The sequence below is a fragment of the Hemiscyllium ocellatum genome, chromosome 7, assembly GCF_020745735.1.
Source record: "Hemiscyllium ocellatum isolate sHemOce1 chromosome 7, sHemOce1.pat.X.cur, whole genome shotgun sequence".
NCBI classification, from domain to species: domain Eukaryota; kingdom Metazoa; phylum Chordata; class Chondrichthyes; order Orectolobiformes; family Hemiscylliidae; genus Hemiscyllium; species Hemiscyllium ocellatum.
The window spans coordinates 6,444,795-6,466,786 of record NC_083407.1 but is presented as its reverse complement, the minus strand read 5'-3'; the positions used below and the strand labels follow the sequence as shown (position 1 = coordinate 6,466,786).

Below are 21,992 nucleotides of genomic sequence, written 5' to 3'. Positions count from 1 at the left end.
GATGCTGCCTGGCCTGCTGTGCTTTGACCAGCAACACATTTGCTGCCATGTGAAGTAGGTGAGAAGTGCACAGACACAAAATTTATGGGCAGAAAGATCAAACAATGATATGAATGGAGCTTCGAATAGTATGTCGCTGCAGGTGACCAAGATTGTTAGATGGTGTGAGTAAAGTGCTACAGGAAGGATGTTGTGAATCTTGAAAGGGTTCAGAAAGGATTTACAAGGATGTTGCCAGGGTTGGAGGATTTGAGCTATAGGTAGAGGCTGAATAGGCTGGGGCTGTATTCCCTAGACTGTCGGAGGCTCAGGGGTGACCTTATAGAGGTTTATAACATCATGAGGGGCATGGTTAGGATAAATAGACAGTCTTTTCCCTGGGGTGGGGGAGTACAGAACTAGAAGGTTAAGGGTGAGAGGGGAAAGATATAAAAGAGACCTAAGGGGCAGTTTTTTCACACAGAGAGTGGTGTGTGTATGCAATGATTTACCAGAGGAAGTGGTGAAGGCTGGTACAATTACAGTGTTTAAAAGGCATCTGGATGAGTATATGAACAGGAAGGTTTGAAGGGATATGGGCCAAGTGCTGGCAAATGGGACGGAAGTAGCTTAGGATATCTAGTCAGCATGGATGGGTTGGACCGAAGGGTCTGTTTCCACGCCGTACATCTCTATGACTATAATCAGAGGTTCATGATGCCTCAGGTAAGGGGAGACGTTGAGAAGGAGAGCCCTTCTGGCATAGACAGTTTTTACTGGTTTTTCCTTTGGCTAAGCTCTTTATTTGCAATTCCTAAATACGGAAAATTGCTCTGTCAACCCGGATCCAAAGAGAAATTGCAGAATCTTAGTGACTTCAAAATCCTTAACTTTTGTAAAGTCTCTCAGAATAACAGGGTGCACAACCTTTTCATTGGAGAAGAGAAGGTTTAGGGGAGATCTGATAGAAGTGTATAAGATGATTAGGGGTTTAGATAGGGTAGATACTAAGAACCTTTTACCGCTAATGGAGTCAGGTGTTACTAGGGGACATAGCTTTAAATTAAGGGGTGGTAGGTATAGGACAGATGTTAGGGGTAGATTCTTCACACAGCGGGTTGTGAGTTCATGGAATGCCCTGCCCGTATCAGTGGTGAACTCTCCTTCTTTATGGTCATTTAAGCGGGCATTGGATAGGCATTTGGAAGTTATTGGGCTAGTATAGGTTAGGTAGGATTCGGTCGGCGCAACATCGAGGGCCGAAGGGCCTGTACTGCGCTGTATCCTTCTATGTTCTATGTTCTAACCCCAGGGAGATGACATGCCAGCCCTGCCAGGCTCATCTAACAGTCCCATGAAAAAAATTAAGGATCTAATATAATGTAAGGAATTGGACAGGTTAGCTTGAAACAACTCCTTTCCAGTTGACATGAAGTGAACAATAAAGGCATGGCTGATTAAATGGAACGCACCGTCAATACGTCCAAGTGACCTTGTGGTGTAAAGTATCTCCATTAACCAAAAATGCCCACCACTCTCCCCACTCAGATCTGGCCAAACCTGTTTAACTGGAAGAGCCCATTACCTTCAGCCTCTCCATCCGGTTGCTCTGGGGTCCGTTCCACTGCACGATGAGTTTCCCCAGGTCCAGCAGGAAGACATCCCCGGTGTTAAAACTCTTCCAGCTCATCTCAACCTGAAAAGAAGCAGAGAAACAATATTCAAACACCCTCCTTAAAGCAAACTTACGGACACATTAACGCCAAGATCACATTTGTGAACTTTTTGACGCCTTCCTTTTCACGCTCTTTTTAATTAAAAACAATGTGCAAACTGCTGCACAAATCAGCTGAATGTGGAAAGAGGCCAATTCATTAAATGTAGTGGTGTCTCTTCCCAATTAAATACCTCTAGAAAAACATACAGTCCATTCAGCCCAATCCCTCAATGCCAGTTTAAATTCATTTGGGGGTCACTGGCTAGGCCAGCATTTGTTGCCCCTTCCTAACTTCCCTAGAGGGCATTTAAGTGTCAGCCACATTGCTGTGGTTTGGAGTCACATATTGGCCTAGACTGGGTAAGGATGGCAGTTTCCTCCTCTAAAGAGCATTACTGATCCAACGATGGAGATAATTTTATCGCCATGAGACCTCTTAATTCCCGATTCTCTTAATTGAATTCAAATTTAACCATTTGCAATGGAAGGATTTAAACCCAGGATCAGAGAACATTATCTGGATCTAGAATCTTGCAATAATACCATCACCTCCCCATTCTCACCCCTCCATCTCAGAATATCCCTCTGTTGATTGGATTCTCCAAGGCAACGCCTTAGCCACTTGCTAAAGACATTTTTTCTGAATTTCCAATCAGATTTATCAGTGAATGTATTTAGGACATCCCAACAATGGGAAAGGGTCATAGTAATTTATTGTTGTGTATTTGTCAAAATGTGTAGAAGCTGCCATTAGCAGGAGCCATTTTAATTACATAAATTATAACTTATTAAAAAATTATGAAAATTGGATGGATTTCATTTTCTGTTGCATCCACAGTTTCTTGATTTCTTAAACGGCTCCAGGACACAGCCTCACTCTGCAGCTGTGACACCAAGGAGGAAGCACACTAAAGCAATCTCCACCATCGCTACAAAACCCCAGAATGCTGCCTCTTCCAAAGCCGTCTCATTGCTGCTGATATTCCAGCCGTCGCCATAGTCAAGAGACAGTCCCAACCCGAGGACTGGGGCCCATCTCAACTTTCGACAACCAAGTGACTGAGTTAATTCCCGAGGACCGAGAGACCATTCACTCTGCCACCAGTGCAGATGCCGCCAAAACACCGAAGGAAGAAGCATGGATCCCAACCCATTGGTGCTGGAACAGTGATGGTCACGCTCTGGAACTCTTCCACCCAACTTACCCAGAATACTCAAGTTCAAACTCAAGCTGCGACCATAATGGCCACAAGGAATGGACCAGATCCACCACTCAACAGCTCCCTGAAACCTCTCCCTACCACCGCAGCCGCAAAAATGAATTGGATTCAAACGTTCCATAAAGAAAAACTGTAAAGATGGATGCGGTTGGTCACACTGTCGCCTCTGCCATCTTTTGTGTGCGTGAGTGAGAGAGAGAGTGAGAGAGAGAGAGTGAGAGAGAGAGTTTGTTCATCAAGACCTTTTTAAAGCCTTAAAAAGGACCTTTCCAGGTCACCCCTCAGTGTTCCCTTTCCTAAAGGGGGATCAGTTTGTTCTACCTTTGCTGATGTTAAAGCTTCTCAGTTTGGATGGATATCACTCTCCAGAGACCCTGTCACCAAATCACCCTTTATTTACACGGGGAGAATCCTTGACATTGATCCAGCTCTCAGAGTGAGCAGAACCTCTGACATTCCCACTTATTTCTGTCAGCTAGGACTCCCTGATTGGACCAGGTTAACAGGGAGAAAAAAAGTGAGGACTGCAGATGCTAGAGATCAGATTTGCAGGTGTATTGCTGGGAAAGCACAGCAGGTCAGGCAGCACCCAAGGAGCAGAAGAATTAATGTTCCAGTCATAAGCTCTTCATCAGGAAGGGTCTTGAGTATTCATGGAAACACTTCAGCGATGTGCCTCTCTTTTCAGTCATACTAGGTTAGCAGCTCCATCTCACTTTTCAAAGCTGGGCTGGGTGGGGGTGCAGGTCATTCATCCTAGGACAAGCCAAACAGAGACACACGCAAGAATTCCTAGAAGCATGGCATCCCAACCGGAATTCTAACAAACACATTGACTTGGATCCCATTTACCATCCCCTGAGAAAAAGATCAGGAAATGACATCAACCCAAAGAAAGCTAAACATAAAAAGTGGGCCATACCACCAGTGCTTCACCGGAGGCTCACTGATGTTACCGAGTAAGAAATGTCTGAAAACAAACCTTCCGGCTCAGGTGAGCAAACCTAAATCCAGAGGTGGTTCTCCACTATCAGGGCAAAAACAGGAAGACAGATTACCTGAATGGTGATAGATTGGGAATGGAGGAGGCACAATCAGTGAAGTTTCCTTGTTCACCAGTCACAAAGTAAGTGTGCAGATGCAGCAGGCAGTGAAGGAGGGAAATGATAACATTGACATTCATGATGAGAAGATTGGAGGACAGGAATAAGGAATTCTTGCTCTAATAGTACAGGGCTTTGGTGATGTCACACCTAGACTACTGTGTGCAACTAGGAAGGATGTTCTTGCTTTAGAGAAAGAGCAGTGAAGGTTTACATATTGATTCCTGGGATGGCAGGACTGATGTATGAGGAGACTATATCATTGTTGTGGTTCTGCTCGCCGAGCTGGAAGTTTTTGCTGCAAACGTTTCGTTCCCTGGCTAGGGAACATCATCAGTGCTGTTGGAGCCTCGTGTGAAGCGCTGCTTTGATGTTTCTTCCGGTATTTATATTGGTTTGTTCTTGCCGCTTCCAGGTGTCAGTTTCAGCTGCAGTGATTTGTACGTGGGGTCCAGGTCGATGTGTCTGTTGATGGATGTTCTTGTCGTTTCCGGGTGTCAGTTTCAGCTGTAGTGGTTTGTATATGGTGTCCAGGTCAATGTCCACAGAGACTATATCAGTTAGGACTACATTCACTGGAGTTTAAAAGAATGAGGGGGAAATCTCAGAAACCTATAAAATTCTAATAGGACTAGACAGGGTCAATGCAGGAAGAATGTTCCTGATGATCATAAGACCAGGAGACACAGAAGTAAGCCATTTAGCCCATCGAATCTGTTTGGTCATTCAATAGAATTATGGGTGATCCAACATTTCTCACCTCCACTTTCCTGCCTTTTCCCCACAATCCTTCTCCAGTGGTCCCCAGAATCACAGATACCAGCCTTCAGCCAATTCAATCCACTCCACATAATATCAAGAAATGTTGAAGAACCTGGACACTGCAAAGGCTATATGGGCCCTGACAACATTCCGACAATAGTAATGAAGATGCGTGCTCCAGAACTTGCTGCTCCACTAGCCAAGCTGTTCCAGTACACTTACAACACTGGTGTCCACCCAACAATGTGGAATGTTGCAGAGGGTATGTCCTGTACATAAAAAGTGGGACAATCCAACTTGGCCAATTCCCGCCCCATCAGTCTACTCTTGATCAACAGTAACGTGATGGAAGGTGTCAGTAACAGTGTTATCAAGCAGCACTTGCTCAGCAATAACCTGCTCAGTGACGCCCAGTTTGGGTTCTGCCAGGGTCACCCGGCTCCTGACCTTGTTACAGCCTTGGGTCAGACATGGACAAAAGAGCAGAGGGGAGGGGAAAGGGTCAGCCCTTGACATCAAGGTTGCATTTGACTGAGTGTGGCATCAAGGAGCCCTTGCAAAACTGGAATCAAGGGGTATCGGGGGAAAACTCTCCAGTGGTTGAAGTCAGGTCTGGCACACAGGAAAATGGTTGTGGTTGTTGGAGGTCAGTCATCTCAGGACATCTCTGCGGGAGTTCCTTAGGGTAATATCCTGAGCCTAATCATCTTCATCTGCTTCATTAATGATCTTCCCATCATAGGGTCAGACTTGGGGATGTTTGCTGATGATTGTACAATGTTCAGCACCATTTGCGACTACTCAGATACTGAAGTCCATGTTCAAATGGACCAAGACCTGTGTGACACTGGAAAAGCACAGCAGGACAGGCAGCATCTGAGGAGCAGGGGAGTTGACATTTCAGGCATGAGCCCTCTATCAGAAAAGGCCATTCCTGATGAAGAGCTTATGCCCAAAACGTGGACTTTCCTGTGCCTTGGATGCTGCCTGACCTGCTGTGCTTTTCCAGTGCCACATAGATTTTGATCTGGACATGCCCTCACCAATAACCAAATGCTCCTTCCAGCCAGCTTGGAGCTTTGAAAGGCCAGGGGTGGGGTTTCCAATCCTTTGGCATTGTCCTGGAATCTCTAGGAACACTGCTATCTATTCCTTCACTGTTGTTCGGTCAGAATTCTGAAACTCCCTCCATAGCTGCACTATGGGTGCCCCACTAAAGGATGGAGGCTGTTCAAGACAGAAATTCATCAACTTCTCAAGGGCAATTAGGGACAGGCAACTATATACTGGCCCAGCCAGATATGCCCACATCCCACAAGTGAATAAATTAATTACTGATTGGTGATACACCATACTATGAAAAAACCTTAGAAAAATGACAGATTATTAAAAATAATTGCACTTTGTAAAAAAAATTACTAAATTCTTTGATGATCATCATTTGGGGAAAGGTCGGTTTGACAGATGTCATCCAATGAGGATGAGGAGGAACCCATTGCTATCCACAGAAGGATCACAAGGATTGGTTATCAATGGCAGAAGCAAGATGATTGGAGGCTGAAGCTCATGTGATCAAAGAGTCAAAACCAATCCAGACCGACATTGTCCTCATCTGTTATGAAATTAGAAAATCACATGACAGCAGATCACAATCCAACAGGTTTATTTGAAATCACAAGCTTTCAGAGCACTGCTCCTTCATCAGGTGGAGTGGGTCGTCAAGTGAAGGAGCAGCGCTCTGAAAGCTTGTGATTTCAAATAAACCTATTGGACTATAATCTGGCATCATGTGATTTCTGACTTTGTCAGCCCCAGTCCAACTCTGGCACCTCCATGTTGTCTGTTATGAGGGGAAGCAGAATGGAACTACCAAGTCAGAAGCAACAATTCTGGTCAACTCCTGTTAGTCCATAAACACATGTATTCCTAGGCGAAACCAGACAGGGAAAAAATTTGGAACAATCCTGGGTTGGATAGGCTTGATCATGTGATTTCTTGGAAATCAAAGTCAAACGGTCAAGGCGAATTGACTTTTCCAGTAAACAGCAGATAACCAAATAATTGGGAGAGAAAGATTCTAATAAAAAGATAAAAGGTTTTTGTGGCTTATTTATGGGACAAATAGACTTGAAGCCTTGGATCTGTGCAATGCATTGCCTAGCAACAGTCTCTGGAGTCCAGTTGCTGTGTATTTTCACAAACCTAGCTCTGGCCGTTGAAGGAAGTTGTGGCAGAAAGCAGCTCACTCTCTCAAATGATGTATTTGTGAAGTCTCAAATTTCCCAATCCGAGTTTGAAATCTGGTACAACAATCTCCCTCCACGCTGTGACTGTCAGTATTCAGATCTTAGCAACAAGGAATCAAGGAGGAACCGGGAAAATTTAACCCATTCTATCTTGGGAATTCACATCATTAACCGGTCATGTTATTCCTATTAAATTGTTGTTTTTTCTAATCCCATAAATCCCTCTGCAGAGCTGTGTTGTTGGTGTATGAATGCGAATGTGTTTGAGTTTAACAAGATCTAGTTTAAAATCGGAATTGTGACTTATTTGATAATGCATTTTGCTACTTGCCTGAATACACAGAGGCTTGAACACATGTGGCAGAAGGTACAAGAACAGTTTCTTCTCTACCAACGTGAGACGGAAGAATGGACTCTAACTTCAAATAATATTGATATTGCTCTGCACATCTCCTGTGCAGTGTAGCCTCACTATGTCTAAGACCCTGTATCCTTGCTGACTATGACTGCTTAGAGTAAAAAGTGAGGTCTGCAGATGTTGAAGATCAGAGCTGAAAATGTGTTGCTGGTTAAAGCGCAGCAGGTCAGGCAGCATCCAAGGAACAGGAAATTCGACATTTTGGGCAAAAGCCCTTCATTCCTGACTATGACTGCTTGCCAACAAAGCTTTTCACTGTACTCAGGTGCACATGACAATACAATAAACCAAATCGAATAAGGTTGCTCATAACAAAGTTATTCTCAAATTTAATCAGAGAAACCTGGTAAAAGTCTCTTGTGGCCAGGATAACATATTAAAGACAGGCAAGTTGAGCATTTTATAATTAAATACAATGTTTATACTTTTACAAAGAGAACAAATAACTGTACAGCATAGGAACAGGCCCTTCGGCCCACCAAGCATGTGCTGACACAATGCCTTTCTAAAAGGAAAACCTTTTGCTCCACATGGTCTATATTCCTCTATTCCCTGCCTATTCATGTATCTATCAAGATGCCTCTTAAATATTGCTGTTAAAGTCCGAGGTATTGAGCTGTACAGCACGGAAACAGACTGTTTGGTCCAATTCGTCCATGCCGACCAGATACCCTAAATTAATCTGGTCCCATTTGCCAGCACTTGGCCCATATGCCTCGAACTCCTCCCTATTCATATATCCATCCAGATGTCTTTTAAATGCTATTATTGTACTCCTCCACCACTTCCTCTGGCAGCTCGTTCCATACATGCACTACCTTCTGCATGAAAAGGTTGCCTCTTCAGTCCCTTTTATATCTTTCCCTTCTCACCTTAAACCCAGACCCTCTAGTTTGGGACTCCCCTGCCCTTGAGAAAAGACCTTAGCTATTTACTCTATATGTGCCTCTTATGATTTTATAAACTTCTGTAAGGTTATCCCTCAGCCTACAGCGCTTCAGGGAAAATAGCCACAACCTATTCAGCCTCTCCCTATAGCTCAAATCTTCCAACCCTGGCAACATCCTTGTAAATCTTTTCTGAACCCTTTCAAATTTCACAACATCCTTCCAATAGAAGGGAGACCAGAACTGAACACTATTATTGACTCTGCCTCAACCAGCTCCTCTGGCAATACATTCCAGGCACATACCACCTTCTGTGTACAAGAGCTGCCCCCTCACATCTCCTTTCAATTCTCCCCCTTTTACCTTAAAGGGAGTGTGTCTTAGCAATGGACATCTCTCCCCTGGGATACAGTTTATGGAATAATGGGGCTTGATTATCAACGCAATCCTCCTGTCAGATTTACGACACTCCCCACCAATCTCCAGGTACTGAGGCTCATTGTCACCTCCCCCCACCACCCATGTTCCCCGACACCCCCATCTTTCTTCACTTGCCAGGTAACAACACAAACTGGCATGGTATGGAGATGGTACATTCCCCAGCAGAGATCCTGCCCAGACTCCTAGGAGATTGGAATTAGGGAGATGGACTGACCTCACCCGCATACACATTCTTCTTCCCCTTCACATGAAGCAGTCTCTTCACATCGTAGGAGTTGGTCTCCACGTGTTTCAGTCCAGTAGCAACACCACCCTGTTTGTAACTGTAAAAGGCAAACAGAAGATCAGCTTCCAACCAGAGCCAATTCCTTCATTTAAGAAAAAAAACACAAAATCGACCAATTGTAAATGCCAGTCATGATTCAGGAAGAGTGACACAATCACTTCAAAGTCAGAAGTTCAAATCCCACATAGCCTCCATTGACTCAGAACAGACCCTGGGCTGGATGTTATGCTCAGAATTTAGTTGGGGAGTGTAGGACCTTTTCTCTCCCAATCCTCCCCATCTCCTATCCACAAAATGTAAAATGACAAATAAGGCATGGGGTTGTCAATGCAACACCATCACTCCAGCCGGTAAAGTTAGGGAAGGAGAGCGGGCATGGAAAAAAATATCAGCAATCTGTCTGCCATTTTGAAATGGGTGATGAACAAACTCAGGATCTTGGTGTAACTCCATCTGCTACATCCCATTGCCCACTGCTTTTTAAATCCCAGAAGTGAAAATCTTTGAAAATGTTGGACAGCAGTTATGAGTAGTTGGGCATGGGCATGAGGAACAGGCCCAGTCACATGGACCCTGGCCATGTGCAGCAACATTGCCTTTAATCTCATTTGGTCAACCATTGGACACTGCCATTAAAAAGAAAACTCAAGATATATTCAGAGAGTGTGGTCTTCCAACCTACGTTGGGACCAATTTGCTGTTTGGGGCAGCTGTTGTATGAGCTCCCGATTTACAGATCCGACTGGATGGGGTCTCATTACCTTCCACCCAAACCCAACCCAGTACTGTCCCTCTAGTTGGTCTCTGTCCCTTGAGAGGATCATAATGGACCATCCAAGCTTTGATTGAATGTGTGAGCAGACAGGGAGGAAGTAGAGCCCTCTGCTTTTATTCTGCTCTGTCACGGCCCCGCCCCCACCCCCCAACAGAAAAACAAATCAAGGGGTGCATCCCCTCCAACCCCATCCTCACCCACAGGAGGGGAGGTAGGCCCTTCAGCCCATTTCCTATCCCCATACGGACCCTGCCACCACTGGAGAATGCTGAAGGCTTGACTCACATGAACCCGTTCTTGAAATAGCCCTTGAAGGTCTCCGACTCATATCTCTGTACCTCCCGGTGTTGTACAGCTTTGCCCCCCAGGTAGTCATCCATCTGAGTGGTGTAGATTGCAGCTGCCCCCTGCTCATCCTGAGAGGAGTCTCGGCCAATCCAGAAGTGGATGTCATAAGTGAAGGAGCTCCCGCTTTTATGAGTCTGGGAATGGGAAGACACGGAGTTAGTTTGAAGGATTGGTGCAGGGCGCTGGGATGGGGGAATTGGAGGAATCCTTTAAGGACAGCACAAGAACCAGGGAGACAGGAATGAGATGACAGATCCCACTTGTCCCTGGTTGGACAACATCACCAACCATCACCCTGACTTCACACCAGAGTGGCTAGTATTGTAGAAATTTCATAGAATCCCTACAGAGTGTGGAAACAGGCCATCTGACCCAACAAGTCCACACCAACCCTTTGAAGAGGAAGCCACCCAGACCCATTTCCCCTCCCTATTACTCTACATTTCCCCTGACTGATGCACCTAACCTACACATCCCTGAACACAATGGGCAATTTAGCATGGCCAATCCACCTAACCTGCACATCTTTGGACTGTGACAGGAAACCGGAGCACCCAGAGGAAACACCCGCAGACAGTAGCCAGAGGCTGGAATCAAACCCCGGTCTCTGTCACTGTGAGGCAGCTGTGCTAACTATTGAGCCACTATGTCTCCCTGAGTATGGTACCAACTGTGTAGTAAACCCATCAGGTAACTATTAGGGGCAGCACACAGCCACTCAGCCCTCACACTCCATCTTTTATCCATGCATGCAGAGAGAGGTTGGGATGAACGGCAACTTAGAGGGCAATAGGTATTAGACCAGTCAGGAATGCAAAGGAATAATTGCATTGGAAGAGGAGAGAAAACAGCATGGATGGAGCAGCTGATATCCTGGTATAGCCCAGTTATATTGGTTTAGTCATAGCCTCAGTCAGGCCAGCTTACAAACTGAAGGCATTACAAAAAGGGATTTTGGTGGAGGTTCAAAAATGTCTTCAAGCAGGAGAAAAGAATCAGGAGAGAATCAGAGAAATCCTGCCCCGGGTCACGGAGGATACGGTCACCATTGGTGGAGCAATGGAAATCAAAAACCAGCTAAACAGAGGAGGCCAGGGACTGGAGAGTTGTAACGGACCAGAGGTGTTTCCAAAGACAGGGAGAGGAAAGGCAGCACAGAAATGGAAAAACAAAATATAAATTTTGAACTGAAAAAGAGTGTTGCAGGACCAGGAGTCAGTAAATGCACAGGCTGGTGGACATTGGCATTGGGATAATCTAATTTATTAATTGTTAAACATCAGCATCAGTCTACTCACCGCAAACACAATGTAACAATCACCTTCGTAGAAATTACCATAGGATTTCAGGGGCACAGGAACCATCAGCATTTTCTGTAAATACCAATGCATCACAAAAATTAAACTTCTTTTGACCAACTTGTTGTTATAGCAACATGTCAGTACGTGCAACCCCACATTTTCCAGCATTCTGTCAGTCAGTCTGTCTATGACATTACACACAAGACCCACAGGCCAACCAATGGTCAACTCACTTTAAACACCAATGTTGACGAGCACGGGAAGGTGCCAGTTGTTAGCATCAAACACAAGCAAGATGCAGGGTAAAGCTCTCTCTACACCATTTTCCAAAACACTCACAGAACAGGGACAGCATGGGGTTAGATACAGAGTAAAGCTCCCTCTACACCATCCTCCATGAAACACTCCAATAACGGGGACAGCACGGGGTTAGATAATGAATAAAACTTCCTCTACACCACCCTATGAAACACTCCAGGACAGGGGCAGCACAGGGTTAGATACGGAATAAAGCTCCCTCTACACAATCCCCACCAGACAATCCCAGGACAGGGGCAGCACAGGGTTAGATACGGAATGAAGCTTCCTCTACATCACCCTCTATGAAACACTCCCAGCACAGGGGCAGCACAGGGTTAGATACAGAGCAAAGCTCTCACCCATTATCATTCAGACATTGGAAATTAATGCTTGTGCTGTAATCATCGAATGCAAACTCCAAAAACACTGGTTTAATGATTTAAATGCAATTTCAAAGTAATCTCGGTCTAGGAATCTGCTTTCACTAAAAGTTACCGGGAAGCTGATGAGGCCACATAAATACCTAGGAAGCTGGGTAATACCCTCGGAGAAAAGGAGCTGCCATCCTTAAAGGAGCCTGACCCATTCTGGAGTCCATCCCAGATGTAGGTACTTGTTAATTAATCCAATCATTCATCCAGCTGGATTGAGTGGAACAAACTTTGTCCAATAGTCACTATTGGAGAAGGCAGGTAGGTGATGCCTAGTGGTATTATCACTGGACTATTAATCCAGAAGCCCAGGGAATGCCCTAGGAACCCAGATTCAAACCCCACTACAGTAGATGGTGAAATTTGATAAAAATCTGGAGTTAAGAGTCTAATGAGGACCATGACACCATTAGTGGAACAGTCCACCCAATTCACTTGTGTACTTTGGGGAAGGAAAGCACCGATTTAGAGTCATAGAGATGTACAGCACGGAAACAGAGCCTTCGGTCCAACCCATCCATGCCGCCCAGATATCCCAACCCAATCTAGTCCCATCTGCCAGCACCCGACCCATATCCTTCCAAACCCTTCCTATTCATATACCCATCCAAATGCCTCTTAAATGTTGCAATTGTACCAGCCTCCACCACTTCCTAATTTGACCTGGGCTGGCCTCCATGTGACTCCAAATCCACAGGTTGACTTGTTTAGGGCTCAGTTTGGAATTGTCCAGCCAGCGATGCCCACATCTCACAAACGTGTAGAAAACTCTTCTCACGCAGAGTACGCACAGTCGGATTTCACTATTTCAACTGTAACCTTCTACTGACCTCGATTCGCCATATTTGAATCCCGGGCGTGGTTTTATTCAAGGAACTGGAGATGGCCTGTGTCAGGTCAGGCATGGCTCTTGTTCTGAATTACCTTCAACAAAAGGAGACAAGAGGAGATGACAGGAAGCACTGAAGGGTCAAGCATTCCAGAAATCCAGACAACATTCCTGGCTCCATACTTCAGGATGTCAAGTCCTTACAGAGTGTAGGCACAGGATATTAATTAGAATGAAATAAATAATACAATGTTTTCTATATACCCACACGATAAAAATATAAATAAATAGATAAGTATCTGAATGTTTCTCAGACTGATTCTTGAGTTGGGAGGATGGACACATGAGGAGGGATCGAGTTGGTTAGGACTATATTCACTGGGGTTTAGAAGAATTGTTGGGGCAGTGGATGGGGGGGCGGCTGGTGTGGAGATCTCGCAGAAACCTATAATGCTCTGATGAAGGGTCGACTGATGGAAAGAGTTAACTTTTGTTTCTCTTCACAGATGCTGTCAGACCTGCTGAACTTTTCCAGCCATTCCTGATTTTCTTTGTGGTTTACAGCATCCACAGTTCTGTCGGTTTCTAGAACATTTTGACAGGATTAGACGGGATTAGACTCCATGTCCCCAATGACCAGGGTGTCTAGAACCAGGGGGTCACAGTCTCAGGATGTGGGATAGGCCATTTAGGACTGAGAGGTGGTGAAATATCTTCACCCAGGGAGTGGGGAGCCTGGGGGATTCATTGTCACAGAAAATATAAGAATGAGTTAGACACAGTTCTTAAGGCTAAAGGGATCAAAGGATATGGAGGAGAAAGCAGGAATAGGAGATGGAGTTGGATGATCAATCATGACCATGTTGAATAGCAGAACAGGGCAAAATAGCCTTCTCCTGTTTCTAGCTTTCTACTCAGTGGCAAGGAGTCCAAATCTAGAGATTGTAAATATAAATGAAGTCATTAAAAAAGGCAATAAAATTTGGGAGGAACAGGCCAGAGCTGATGGGAAACAGTGATGTAGTTGTAATGTCACTGGACCAGTTCTGTAGAGGCCCAGTTTAATGCGCTAGAGACAGGTGCTCAAAGCAACTAGTGAAATTAAATTTAAGGCTAATTAATAAAGCATGGAATTTAATAGTTAATCTCAGTATAAGCCACAAAAAATCCTCAGGGAAAGAAATCTACTGTTTTTACCCAGTCTGGCCTACATGTGACTCCAGACCCAGTAAGCCATTCTGTTTAAAGATGGACAACAAAAGCTGACTTTGTCGTGTCTTTATTCTTTCAAAAGGGGAGGAAAGAAAAAAAAAACATCACGGGGATACATTTCTGAGGATTTTGGATAAACCTCTGAGCAAGAGAAAGAGGTGGGGGGACCTGGAGAAAGGATCGAGAGAGAAGCTTAAACACTGGTATTGACCGACCGGTCAGTATCTGTGCTGCACCAGAAGCAAGGGGTTAATTTACATTGAAAAGCTGGGATGTATCTGCACCCATCCCGCCGCCCCCCCCCCCCCCCCCCCCCCCCCACACACACACACACACACACACACACACACACACACACACAGCACAGAAAGAGGTAAAGGCAGGTGTAACTGATTCATTTCGAACAGTGATTGGAGAGGTGTTGGAGGGGGTGAATGCAATGCAGGTTTAATCCAGACAGAGTTCATAAACCAGATTCTGAAGGGGAATAAAAATAAATCAGACTTGAAATGTTAACTCGGTTTCTCTCTCCCCATATGCCGCCAGACCTGCTGCAGAAACTCAGCACTTCCTGGTTTTTTTGTTGGTTTGTTTCAGATCTCCAGTAATTTGTTTTTAGAGTGTTTACCTTAGACTTGTTTTTTGAGTCTAGGACCAGAGAGGCATAGTCAGGGTAGTTCACTAGAATCTTTTCCTCATGGCTAGACAGATCCAAAACCTGAGGACATTATTTTAAAAGGTGAGGAACAATCGTTTAGGGGAAAATCTGAGAAAAGATTTCCCCCCCCCACCACCACCGCTGAAAATGTATTGCTGGAAAAGCGCCGCAGGTCAGGCAGCATCCAAGGACTAGGAGAGTCGACGTTTCGGGCATGAGCCCTTCTTCAGCTCATGCCCGAAACGTCGATTCTCCTGTTCCTTGGATGCTGCCTGACCTGCTGTGCTTTTCCAGCAACACATTTTCAGCTCTGATCTCCAGCATCTGCAGTCCTCACTTCCCCCCTCCACCGCCCCAGGGGGGTGGTATAAATATGGAATGTGCTGCCCGAGAGGGTGGAGGAGGCAGGGACTCTCAACATTCAATAAGCATCTGGACAGCCGTTTGATATGGCAGGGCAGAGACGACTATGGACTGAGTGCAGGGAAATAGGATTAGTGTAGATTGGTGTGAGAGACTCAGACTGTTCTATCAACTGTCCAATCACAAACCTATCAAGGCTGAGGGGGTGTTGCGTGTAATGTATCTTGTAGGATAGCTTGCTCCTATGGCTTTAAATGGGGAGGTGTGGGGGCATGGGGGGGGGTCTAGTCCCTGGTTTGAACCCCCCTCAGTCAATAGAACAAGGGAGTCCAGGACCACTATTCAAGAGAGTGTGGGATTCTTGCAGAATAGCAGTAAAAACCTGGAACTGTGTGCTCATACGGGTTTGTGCACGTGTGTACAGGGATGTCTATGCGTGTGCCTCAGTATTCAAGGAGAGGGGATAGAGTTAAGCTGCAGACTGACCACGATCAGGGTGAACGGCAGAACAGGCTGTAGGCACTCCCTGGCTTTGTTTATCCGACTCCCCAATGTATGTTAAATCAACACAAGTCAGTGCTTTTTAATTTCTCTCACCCTCTCGCAGTTAGTTCCCAACAGTTTCCCCGAGGCCCCAAACCATGCATTGCTAACAGCCAATGACATCTCCTGTTCTCTCTATCATGCAATCTATGTAATGTTTTTATGACCACTGTCTCCACAATGACCTTATAAGGTTTGGCTCTACCAATAATAAAATATTGGCTGCCATCCTCCAATCATCTCTCGTATCCTCTACACAAGAAATTATTTTTGCAACAATGCACATTTCACTAGCTGCCCTTTGATCAGCTCTCGGGGAGGGACCAGAATGGCTCTTTAGGCGAATTTGGTTGCTCAGTTAGAGGGGAAATCCAGGCTTTTCAATCGCATTGAATACTCCCTGGGTTAAACGAGGGGAGAAAATAACAACAGGGGCCTGCTCATGATATAGCTGGAGTAATGTCTGCATTTTTGGGCTCCTTATCAGAGGAAGGATATTCTAACGAAGGAGAGAGTGCGAAGGTTTCTATCACTGCTTCCTGGCAGCGCAGGGCTGATGAAACTAAATTGGTTAGGGTTTTATTCCCTGGAGACAAGAACAAAGGTGGGGCGGGATCTCATAGAAACCTATACAATCCTAACAGGAAGTAGACAGGGTAATCACAGGAAGGAATGTTCCTGATGACCAGGGAGTCCAGAACCAGGGGACACAGTCTAAGGATATGGGGTAGGCCATTTCAGACTGAGATGAGGAGAAAATGTCTTCACCCAGAGAGAGTGGGGAGAATGTTGAATTCTGCCACAGAAAGCAGTTGAAGCCAAAACATTCAATGTTTTCAAGAAGGAGTTAGATGTAGTCCCTAGGGGCTAAAAGGATCAAAGCATATGGGAGAAGAAAGCAGGAACAGGGGATTGAGCTGGATGATCAGGCAGGAGAAAGGGAGGACTTCAGATGCTGGAGTTCAGAGTCAAAAGTGTGGTGCTGGAAAAGCACAGCAGGTCAGGCAGCATCAGAGGAGCAGGAGAATCGACGTTTCGAGCAAAAGCCCTTCATCAGGAATGAGACTTTTTCCTGATGAAGGGCTTTTGCCCAAAACATCAATTCTCCTGCTCCTTGGAAGTTACCTGACCTGCTGTGCCTTTCCAGCACCACACCCTTGACTCTGAGCTGGATGATCAGCCATGATCATGTTGAATAGCAGAACAGACTCAAAAGGGCCAAATGGCCTCCTCCTGCTCTGTCTGTTTCGAGAGATTGTGGCAAAGTAATTGGAGCAGCTCTTTGTACCTGGCCACTATCCAATCAGGAGAAATAGATTGCCCTGAGCAGTCACAGGTATGCCCCGAATCTGTGATGGCACTGGATTGACAAACAAAACCGAGAGAGAAAATGAGGATTTGTTTTTGTAAAAGCAGTGATGTGGAATGAATTGCCTGAAGAGGCAGTGAAGATCTTGCAAAACAGAATCAGAAAAATATCGAAGAGGACAAGTTTTCTTTTTTTGCAGGGTTATGGGGAAAAGTGGGATAAAGTGAACAGTTGTTTCAACCTAGAAATGATGGGCTGAATGCTCTTCTCTGGCACAGTATTCTTTGAAGAATCACCAATTTTCTTTGAATTGTCTGTCCCTTTCCACTTGCTTCTCCCCAAAGGGCATGGATTCGTGTCAGCTCAGGCCAATAAGAGGATGGGGCAATGCTTTGGGAGTTTGTTCAGGACTCTCTGCCCTGCTCGAATTATTTTGCAAATCTTTCATCATCTTAAAAATTACACCATTAAATCACTATTAAATTCCTTCTATTCAAGGAAATTTCAATGTACAAAACTTTCTTTAGGTCACATTTTTCGGATTATTGTGTGCAGTTCTGGTCACCACACTATAGGAAGGGTGGGGAGGCTTTGGAGAAAATGCAGAAGAGGTTTACTAGAACATTGTCTGGATTGCTAACTGGATGGACAAGGGCATCAGATACATGGGAACACTACTCACTGCAAGTTTCCCTTAATGTTCCTTATAAACTATCTCCTAGTTTTGAACTCACCCACTCTAAGGAAAAGACCTTTGCTCTTCAGCTTATCTATGCCTTTCATGATTTTATAAACCTCTAAAGGTCACTCCTCAACTCCAACACTCCAGTGAAAAGAAGTCCCAGCCTATCCTTATAACTCAAACCCTCCAGTCCCAGCAACATCCTGGTAATTTTTTCCTGAACTCTCTCCCCAATTTAACCATATCCTTCCTATGGCAGGGCAACCAAAAATACATGAACAAAAAGAACTGTGAATGCTATAAGTCAGAAACAAAAAATAGAAGTGGCTAGAAAAGCTCAGCAAGACTGGCATCAAAAATCAGAGTTAACATTTTAAGTTCTGTGACCCTTCCTCAGTATTGGTGTGTTGACCAGAATTATACACAGTATTCCAATAGTGGCCTCACTAATGTCCTGTACAACTTCAACAGGATGTCCCAACTCCTATACTCAATGGAGTACGCAATGAAGGCAAGTATGCTAAACACCTCTTTAACCACCCTGTCCACCTGTGACAGGACTAACAATTATGGTTTGGAAAGAGTTGAAACCAACATAGTCATTCTAAAAGAGGAGAGACATAAACAATCCAGGGCTTTTTCAATACATAATTTCAGTTGCATCACACTGTAAACTTTTCCTATAAATTGTACCTTACAATCTTATACTCCAGGTGGTTACCTGATGAAGGAGTGGCGCTCAGAAAGCTAGTGCTTCCAAGTAAACTTGTTGGACTGTAACCTGGTGTTGAGTGATTTTTAACTTCAAAATAATTATGTACCTGAACCCCTAGGTTTCTGTTCGACCACACTCCCCAGGGCCTGACCATTAACTGTACAAGTCCTGCCCTTGTTGGTTTTACCAAAATGCAATATCACACTTATCCAAATTAAACACCATCTGTCATTCCTCAGCCCATTGGCCCAATTGGGCCAAGATCCTTTTGTAATCTTAGATATCCTTCTTCACTGTCTACAGTGCCACCAAATTTGGTGTCATCTACAAACTAACTAACCATGCCTCCTACATTCTCATCCAAAATTGTTTATATAAAATGACAGTGGACCCAGCCCTGAGCCCTGTGGAACACTATTGGTCACAGGTCATTGTCCCACTTTGCAAATAAATTCAACCATTCAAAGTGGCAGTTTACACACACCTTCAAGGGCAGTTAGGGATGACAATAAATGCTAATGACACATCACAAGAGCAAATACGTAAAATCCCCAGCAGCCTCCTTGCTAAGTTAAACTGATCAGACTGTTTCTGTTTAGAAAGAAATTAACCATTTAATTAGATTAGGTTACTTACAGTATGGAAACAGTCCCTTCGGCCCAACCGACCCGTCGAAGCGCAACCCACCCAGACCCATTCCCCTACATTTGCCCCTTCACCTAACACTACGGGCAATTCAGCATGGCCAATTCACCTAACCTGCACATTTTTGGACTGTGGGAGGAAACCGGAGCACCCGGAGGAAACCCATGCATGAAGTACAGCACAGAAACAGATCCTGCAGCCCAATTTGCCCATGCCGACCAGGTATTCTCTCGTCTTTTATCTCCCCTCCCATGGGAATGTCCTGGGGGGCATTTCAAGTCCTATCTGGCATTCTCAGTGCCAGCCTGGAGTGTTAGCATGGCATCATGGCTTCAGTCAATGCTCTGAGTACCCCCCTACGCCAATATCAAATCCTCACAAAGGCACCAGACTAGTTTCCTCCACTTAGATTCAGATGTACAGCACAGAAACAGGTCCTGTTGTCCAACTCATCCATGCCAACCAGATATCCAAAATTAATCAGTCCCATTTGCCAGCACTTGGCCCATATCCTTCTAAACCCTTCCTATCCATATACCTACCCAGATGCCTTTTAAATGCTGTAATTGTACCAACCTCCACCACGTCCCCTGGCAACTCATTCCATACACGTACCATCTTCTGCATGAAAATGTTGCCCCTTCAGTCCCTTTTATATCTTTCCCTTCTCACCCTAAACCTATGCCCTCTAGTCCTGGACTCCCCAACCCCAGGGAAAATTCTTTGTCTATTTACCCTATCCATGCATCTCATGACGTTATAAACCTCTATAAGGTCACCCCTCAGCCTCTGACGCTTGAGGGAAAAGAGCCCCAGTCTGTTCAGACTCTCCCTAAAGATCAAATCCTCCAACCCTGGCAACATCCTTGTAAATCTTTTCTGAACCCTTTCAAGTTTCACAGCATCTTTCCGATAGGAGGGAAACCAGAATTGCTTGCAATATTCCAAAAGTGGCCTATCCAATGTCCTGTACAGCTGCAACATGACCTCCCAACTCCTGTACTCAATACTCTGACCAATAAAGGAAAGCAGACCAAACACCTTCTTCACTATCCTATCTATCTATCTGCAACACCATTTTCATTGAACTATGAACCTGCACTCCCATTTTAAAATATAAAAACAAGTTAAAATAAAACTATCTAGACCAAACGTTGCAACTGCAGCTATAGCTGGTGAAAGCACAGACTCAGGGGTAAAATCACGCAACTGGTAACCCATAAACATAGGTTAATGCTCTGGGAACAGGGGCTTAACACCGTCATGGCAGCTTGTGGAATTTGAATATAGTTAATAAAACCTGGTGTTATTGGTGTTAATGGCAATCATGAGACCATTGTCAATAGCACAAAATAAACAGAACTCCAGCTGGTCCATGAACATCCTTTAAGGAAGGAAATATGAACAGGAGGAGACCATTCAGCCCCTCAAGCCTGTACCACCATTAACCAAGATCATGGCTGATCTGTGGCCTTACTCCATCTACCTTCTCTTGGCACATATCCCTTAATACTTTTGCTTAACAAAATAAGTTATCTGAGATTTAAAATTAACTATCACTATCCTCCTCTCCCTCCACTCTACCATTAACGATGCGCTACAGTTGCAACATTTAAAAGGCATTTGGGTGGGTATATGAATAAGGAGGGTTTGTAGGGATATGGGTCAGGTGCTGGCAGGTGGGACTAGATTGGGTTGGGTCGGCATGGACGGGTTGGACCGAAGGATCTGTTTCCATGCCGTACATTGCTATGACTCTATAACATGGACGCGAGGAAGTCTAATTACAGTCAGGATCGCAGCCCTGGAACAGACAGCCCCAAAGGGTGGGAGAGGTAAAGTCAAATCAAATCGGGTTGACCCCCAGGGATTGAGCCTCCAGTTTCCCAGCATTGTGTTTCAGAGACACCGTCACCGGCATCAGGAGGGGAATTAAAAGATCAGTTTTCAAATTAAACAGAGGCTGTTTGTCGGGAAGCATCCATTCACCTGACAGATTATTACTTTCCTTTTTCGGACAGGAATCAGACTCTTGATTATGTTTAACATCTTTTATTTAAAGTTATTTAAAAAAAAACACAATTCTCCGTTTCAGAACCACACCACACCCAAGAAAGCAAGAGGTAGTCTTACCGTCCAACTGGAAGTCTGTTAGAACAGGGAAATCGAGGATTCTGTCTCTATAAAGGGAATGAACTTTGCACTTTGAGCTTGTGTAAACTTCAGAAATTAACTACACACTTCTGGAGAGAGAATGGCACTAAACATAAAAAAATTACTTATTCATCATATTAATGTTGGGTGTGGTGGGAGAGCTGAGTATGAGAAAATCAGGTTAAGTATGTTAGTAGGTGTGATGCTAATTAGTAGATTGTTAGCAACCTGATACTCAATGAATGAAAACTAATTGAGTTGAGTTTTTTTATTGTAAATCTTGTGCCTGTTAAAGGAGACCATGAGCCTTGTCCTCGCTGATGCTTCTCTTTATTCATTCAGGGGGATGTGGACATCACTGGTTGGGCCAGCAGTTATTACCTAGCCCTAGCTGCCCTGGAGAAGGGATTGGTGAGCTGCCTTCTTGAACTATTATTGGTGTGTGTATAGTGTTACCGGGAAGGAAACTCCAGGATTTTGACCCAGTGACACTGAAGGAATGGTGTTATATTTCCTACTCAGGATGGAGAGTGTCTTGGAGAGGAACTTGGGGGGGTGACATCCCTATCTACTGCCCTTGTCCTTCTAGATGGAAGTGGTCATGGGATTGCAAGGTGCTAACTGAGGAGATTCCTGGATCTCCCTCTCTAACAGCATTGTGAGTGTTC

At 44.7% G+C, this 21,992-nt stretch overlaps 1 protein-coding gene across 1 annotated transcript in view; it reads right to left on the bottom strand.

Moving 5' to 3' along the window:
- The window catches only part of LOC132817375 (villin-1-like), a 73,683-nt gene extending 52,339 nt beyond the window's left edge, over nt 1–21,344 (bottom strand). Inside the window, exons 1-6 of the mRNA XM_060827790.1 lie at nt 21,304–21,344; nt 13,045–13,138; nt 11,481–11,555; nt 10,120–10,316; nt 8,988–9,096; nt 1,565–1,675 (exon numbers count right to left, since the gene is read on the bottom strand). Of these exons, the coding sequence (XP_060683773.1) occupies nt 1,565–1,675; nt 8,988–9,096; nt 10,120–10,316; nt 11,481–11,555; nt 13,045–13,119 (567 nt within the window). The 5' untranslated portion in view covers nt 13,120–13,138; nt 21,304–21,344. The remainder of the gene's footprint in view (nt 1–1,564; nt 1,676–8,987; nt 9,097–10,119; nt 10,317–11,480; nt 11,556–13,044; nt 13,139–21,303) is intronic.
- Nucleotides 21,345–21,992: the final 648 nt, after the last annotated feature.